The following is a 7034-nucleotide window of genomic DNA, read 5'->3' on the forward strand; positions in this document are numbered from 1 at the left end:
CTGATTTAAAACATTACAATTTAGACTGAAGTGTTTATATGCACACTCTCTTGAACAATCTGATGGAAAATCTCAGTTTTCATGCACACTACAAGTAATTTGATCCAAAATTACATGCATGCGTAGAGTACCACTTAAACCAGCCAGAATCTTACCGGTTTTCAATTACTTTAAAATTATGGCACACTCAGGAAAACATACTTCACACATACTTATTAAAGAATGGGGGAGAGGAAGACATGTTCTGAGACACATAACCTGGATGCCAGTCCCATCGCTGTCAGTTCAAAGCATAAACTCCATCTCCTCAGCAGACCAGTTTCTGGCTTCTGCCATCTTGAATATAAAATTTTGCTATGACGCAAACACACAGAACGTATTTAAACTTTCTATTTGGGAATGTAATATGATACAGGTGTTTACATGGGTATTATTCTTCTATGGCCTCAATTTGATTAGTCTATGCTGATTAAGGTGTATACATGGACGTATTCTATTCTGATTGAGATACTAGTTGGATTATTAACGGATTGTCAGGCTGCATGTAAACATAGCTATTGGCAAGTTCTTTGTGAGGTGTGTTTAAGACTGATCAAATCACTACAGCAGAAGTAAAAATGGTCCTGCGATTCGCCAAGAAAAATATTTCTTTTGCATTCTGCAAGTTCAGCAAAAGCGCTGCTGACATGTTTCCTTGCTCAGCAATAGCTCGGAAATACTCATCAGGGGGTCAACACAACTTGCCAAAGTTAAGTTCAGACAGTACTCTTTTGATTTCATCATTCATTCATTCATCGTCTCCTAAGGTCTGATCATAGGGATTTGACTAGTTTTCTAAAATGTGGATCATCAGTTTTATAGTCAATGTTATCACGATTGTATTTGTTAATACCAGAGTAACACAGAAAAGCTCTCTCAAACTGCTCACCAAATCCTGCTGCTGACTCACTTTTTCTGCCTGTATTTGGTCATTTGCCCCAGTTAGCAGTTTTAATCTCCTTTTAAACTCCTTTCAATGTCAATATCCTGGCTTTTTGTCACATACAGCATCTACCACCTTATTAGCAAGCTGTCTACTGTTTGTTAAGTGCATGGCTTGCTATGGCAACAGCATCACTGGGGTGCTGTGAGTGAAGGGTCTTTTTCTTTTGCATGAGGTAATGAACATGAGCCTTGGAAGACCCTAGGTGGACTAAATTCTCTGAACAGGTTGTCCAAGGCAGCTGCATCCAAATGAACATGACCAATTTCTACTCTGGTTTCCTTAACTTGACCTTCTTTCTTAAGTACCTCAGATGATATGATTATCAGTGTCCTCATTTGAACTTCACTTGTAGCAAGCAATTCATCACTATTTTGTGACCCATGCTGAGAGGATGAATGGCCACTGCCACCAGAATGATCAGTCTCATTGCCTATTCAGATTGCAGGCAGTAAGACTGACTGACGCTGGAGGATTTTCATCCCTTATGTAAAACGGCTGTCCTTGTGGAGCTGCAACAGAAGGAGGACTGATGTCACTGATGTCTTGATTTAGTTTAGTTACATTTGTTTTGTTCAGCATAAATTTATCTTGCTTGATACATAACCCAAAGCTGTTTTACCTTCCACAATACACTATTCTCCATTAGTGGAAAAGTAGTGTACTCTTTTCTATAGTTAAGAAGTTTCCAAGACTCTTTCTGAAGTTTCTGTTTTTGGCCTGTACTAATCACTGTGAGGTAGAAGAAGAACCAGCTATGGCAAAAACACTTTTAGACAAAAACACGTTTTAGAGAACCCATATTCACTTCTGGCCTTTACTCTACAGGGCTTCCCTCACTATCTGGGAGAATAACAGTTACAAAACCACTAATCTTCTTATCACCAGTATTTTCTTGCAACCTTAGAAGACACAGACACACACACACACAAAATGGATGAGCACAAACCTGACAATTACACCAAAAGTGTATTGCCAAATCTTATAACATACACAAATACAATATAAGCACCAGGAGGAGACCACAATCTATGGAAAAACCTTCACCAGCAGACACCTCCACTCTGGATGTTACTAGAAGCCAGTAAGTGGAATTGAATGTTTTTTTGAACGGGTACTTGATTCTTGAAATTTTGGAACCAGTTCTGAACTGGAATCAGGTTTTGATATCACTTATTCAGTCCGACAAACAAATTTTTCATTCACACATACTTCAAATACACAGTCACAATTACTGTAAAATATGTCTGAAAAGTCACAGCTACGTGCCAGGACCCATGCATGTTGTGTAATTCGTCAGCGTATTTTTTTTTTGTTTTTGTTTTTGATAGGCCCCACCTTTTGATAGGAGGACAGATCATGGGAATTGCTCCACAGTGTGGCTCCACTTTGTGAAAGAAAATGAAAAGGCAAAGTGCAATTTATGTAAAGTATCACAGAGTGGTGACGGCATTTATAGCAAAATGGCTACATCCTGTCTCAGCTGTCAAATCACCATCATTTAGGTAAGCAAAGTTTGCCCATATTTGTTTTCTTGTACAGTAGTGCTATGTTGTATTTATAGAGAGTGCATTTTTGCAGGAGAGATGACCAAGGTGCTAAATCCAAAGTGCACTCTACCTTCCAGAGATATTTTGACTTACCAGCTGATCCCTGCTTGGTACAAGGTAAAAAAGTCAAACAACATATCAAAGCTTAGTACTATTAGCAAAATCAAAATATTTTGCATCTGTTTTCACTGTACTGGAAACTTGGAATCGATAAGAACCAGAATCAGCATTGGAATTGATAAAATTCAAACAATACTCAACCCTATACTTGACTTGACAGCAGGTATGACAATACCTGTGCAGGACTCACTCACTGCATTAGTCACTCAGAAGATGAGCTGTCCTCAAACCATAGTACACAATTTTTTATGACAAGGGGATTCAGCACAGTAAGAGTCCTTATATTAATATAACGTTGATCCAAAGTTATTCAAAAGAAAACAAGTACCATACGTGTCAGCGCTTGACCTATGTTCATTTGCCCATGGAAATAAGAGAAGGAAATCCCTGTAGTAAACCACCTACCTCCCAGAGGAAGTACCTGCTAGGCAAATAAATTACTTGTTAATATTAATATGAGCAGCCATGTCCCTTTTCCTGTCCTGATCCATCCATATCATTGTCCGTTTGTGGTTTTGTTAATTTTCCCTGCTTAATAAATTGGAGAAGACTGAGTGCAAACAGTGCAGTCTTACATCAGAAGCAGTTTTCTGTTGTGATGATGTAGAATCATAGCATCTTCCTCAAAACATATGCAAACATTTGAATGCCCACAGTCAATTTATACATTTTGTTGATTCTGTAACTGAAAATAGTTCAAATAACCTCTACAGGGAACAAACTTAAATATGACTTTTTGCCAATTTCTATTTATTTCTGGAATTTAACAAATTTGAATGACTTTTGCACCATTTATGCTTTACCCCCCCCCCCCCCTTATCCTCCATTTATTTGTGAATACAGGGCTTCAGTCAAATCAGAGACACTTAATGGAGCTGGCTGCATGTCAAAAAGCAAGCAAAATCATACTCAGTGAAGGTCTCCAGAGTGGCTATTAGGCATAGCTTCCAAAGCAAAGCAATTACAAGACAAAGATAAACTAAAGCACAAATGATAGAGAATGTATGTGGAAAAAGCACCCAGAAAATGGTTTGGGAAATTATGGAGGAGAGGAGGAGAAGGAGAGAGGAAAGTATGAAATGAGAAAGGGCACAGATTGACCCTAGATGCAGACCTGAAAAGGCTTTTCAGTGAAAGATTCCCAGTCTTCTGAAATCAAGTGTATTACTGGGGAGTTGAAGTAACAGCCTAGACTCTCCTGTGATGGCTTTACAAGAGATGTTGAAACATTGCTGAATTGATTGCATTCAGCTATAAAACCATTAGTGAGGTCAGATACTGATGATGGATAATTAATTCTAGATCACAAACACAATTCAACTTAAGGTATTAGATGGTGTTTTGTCACTCCAGAGAATGCAGTTCCACTGCTCCAAAGACCGGTGCTGGGGAGCTCTCTATTCCATTGACATTGCTTTAATATGGAGCTTATACAAGCTGTGTGTGTGAAACTACAGCTCTGTATCAGCAACATTTGCACTTTAAAGCAGCTGAATTTGCTAATTAAGAGGTGTGGATACTTTTGGACAAATATATTATTTGGACAAACAGTTAATGTAGTTCAGGTGGCAGAAGAGACTAAAGATATGAAATGATGGGAGGGAAAATTGGCCAAAATAATTGAAATAATAAAATGTAAATGCAAAACTCTTTTGCTGAAAACTGAATTTGTTGTTGCTGATGTATCCATTTTGCATTTCATGTTCACAGATATGCAGCCTACTATGAAAAAGAAAAACGTAAACACTGCATTTAGATTTTAGTTTTGACATATATATTTCATGAAGAAAAGGCAAAGACAATGTGAATCTTGCATTTTCTTTTCTATTTTAGCTTTTCCATTTAAGATATGGCCATGAAACACCAGAATAATGACTAAAAAAAATGAAACGCCACATAGCTGTCTATAATTTTTTTTTTTTGTCAAAAATTACTTGTACTTATATGAAATTTTAAATTGCAAATGTAGATATTTAATTTCATTTTCAATTTTTTGCAGAATATTTGTGCAGACATTTGGAAAAAGAAATGGCAAAAAAGAAGTTTGCATTTACATTTTATTGCTTGCCTCCCATATGAAATTAGGGCAGTGAGCTTGCTATAACTGCACTGAAAGAGCCATTCTGTAGTATTATTACAGCATTGGCGATGCAGAAGACGCATTTCTCACTCACTCTGTGGACGGCTAGGGTTATTTCACAAAGCCAAATGTCTAAATTATTCATATAATTTAAGCCTAAAGCCAAGCTTGTAAAATAAGAGGTGAGTGGCACTCTTACTGAACAGTCCTCACTTAGGGCTTAAGTTCTGAATGTTACTAGGAACCGCTTTGTGAACTAATCCTCTGACCGTAAACTGACGTTTTTTCACAAGAGTATCTACAACACAGATGAAGCCTATAGAGAGCCTATAGCCTATTTCACAGGGTATGACTTCTGAGTTATTCAGATGACCTAAGCCCTGAATTGAGGATTGTCCACTAGGGACGCCCCTCAGCTCCTTTTCTATTGAACAGATTTTCAGAAGTTATCTGGCTAAACTCATGCTTATTGAAATACCTCTCTAATCATAAGTCGACCTTACCGTGTCAGAATGGAGGTCCTGCTGCTGGCACAGACGATACAAAAATGAGGTTTGCTCCTTCAGCAGCGTCTGCCGTGTGGTGAGAAACACCGTGCCACCCACGTTCAGTCGGACCCACTTGCCGTTTCCGTTTCCCCTACTAGCCACAGAGAAACCGCCGCCCGCCGGGCTGTTGTCTTCCCCACTTGTCTCTACAGGAACTGTCGTAGCCGTTGATGCCGCTCCTTCGCTCGCCTCGCTGTCTTTGTTGTTGTTGTTGTTACTGTTGTGGTTGATAAGCGCTGTAAAAGAAGAAGCGCTTTCTGTTATAGCCTGAGACGTCAGTTTCCATTTCTCCGCAGCCATCGGTTAATAAATGTGATATTAAGCTGGCGAATGTCGTTTATTTCTCCAGCTGGCGAATCTTTGTCCTCTCTCTGCAGATGCACTGCTCTCAGCTGCTGGTTTTCCAGTACCCCGCCCACCGCTCTGCACTGCGCAGACTCCCAGCCATGGCACACAGAACTGCTAGTTAATTAACACGGTAAATAACCTCTAATTAAGTTGGCTTGAAAAAAACAATTTACTGTTCTCCGTAATCTTCTTCTTATTATTCTCTACTCAAAAAAGTAAATGCTACTCCTCTCACAGTTTTCAAGCTAGAACCACGAAACTTTGCAGGATCGTAGATCACATACCGGCGGAGTGTGCTTGTGCTTTTCTAAGCGATCCGACGTTTCCCGGAAAATTAGCGTTCAAAGTCGATATTTTTCCCATAGGGAATAAATGGGCGGAATATTGGCAGCATGCCACACATGATGTCACAATGGGCCCCTCTCTCACACAACACATACAAACTCACGCACGGAGCACAATGGCTGTGTTTACATGCAAAGATTTTTGCCGATCCGATTGAATACAATCGGATTACAGATTCAGACTGAGGTGTTTATATGCTCACTCTGCTCAACAATCTGACGAGAATCTTCGTTCACATGCCCACTACAAGTAATCCGATGCAGAATGACGCACATGCGTGGAGCATCGCTGAGAGTAAACGTTACCATGACAGCGAGCATCACGTGAGGTCCAGTCGGCGTGAGATGAGTTTTCAGTCGGCGCGCTTGTGTTTTTAATGGCATTAAACTGATGTCAGGCTCAGAAAAACGTCCTTCACATGCACTTATAAAAGGAAGACGTCGTGCTCTGAGACACATAATGCCTGGTTCACACTACACGACTTTTTCAGTCGTCAGGTTTTTGTGCCGTTCACACTACATGACTGGTTGTGCTGTAATCGCGAGTCTTTCAGTTGTTGTGGCTTTCACACTATATGTCTGATCGGCGACACGGGCTCACGAATTAAACGACTTTCACCCTGGGGAATCGCCGACTCATCTGGCTGCTGTCCAAAAACACGAAAACACACGAAAACTAAACTCTAGAGAGAACTAGCAATACCACGTAGAAGATAGGTCTTTTCCAAAATGGACGTCAAAAAACAAGCAATCCGAGTTGCCACTGCGCTGATTTGTTGTGAGACTTGTAGTGACTCTTGCCAAAGCTCTATCAACTGTTCCTCCATTTCTTGTGTCCAAATAGAGCGAGAACCTCTTGTAGCCATTATTCTGTTTGTGTACTCCTCGACTGGCGCGCGGAGAGATCTTCAACGGTGACGCGGTTCTCTCTCTACGCGTTCCCATTGGCTGTAGCTAGACGCTGCTGTTGACTCACAGTCGCCGACCGGGCTAGATATTAAACATGCTAGATATTTGCCAGGCGTCTGCGATTAGTCGGCGACCACTCGGCGACGGCTCGGC

The 7034-nt window shown here is 40.3% G+C and overlaps 1 protein-coding gene across 4 annotated transcripts in view; it reads right to left on the minus strand.

Moving 5' to 3' along the window:
- The window catches only part of kctd17 (potassium channel tetramerization domain containing 17), a 33134-nt gene extending 27447 nt beyond the window's left edge, over positions 1 to 5687 (minus strand). For all 4 annotated transcript variants that reach the window (XM_017705509.2, XM_017705510.2, XM_017705507.2 and 1 more), the window contains exon 1: positions 5236 to 5687. In XM_017705509.2, the coding sequence (XP_017560998.1) occupies positions 5236 to 5580 (345 nt within the window). In that variant the 5' untranslated portion in view covers positions 5581 to 5687. The remainder of the gene's footprint in view (positions 1 to 5235) is intronic.
- Between the last annotated feature and the right edge of the window lie 1347 nt (positions 5688 to 7034).

The sequence above is a fragment of the Pygocentrus nattereri genome, chromosome 13 (genome assembly GCF_015220715.1).
Source record: "Pygocentrus nattereri isolate fPygNat1 chromosome 13, fPygNat1.pri, whole genome shotgun sequence".
Taxonomy (NCBI): Eukaryota; Metazoa; Chordata; class Actinopteri; order Characiformes; family Serrasalmidae; genus Pygocentrus; species Pygocentrus nattereri.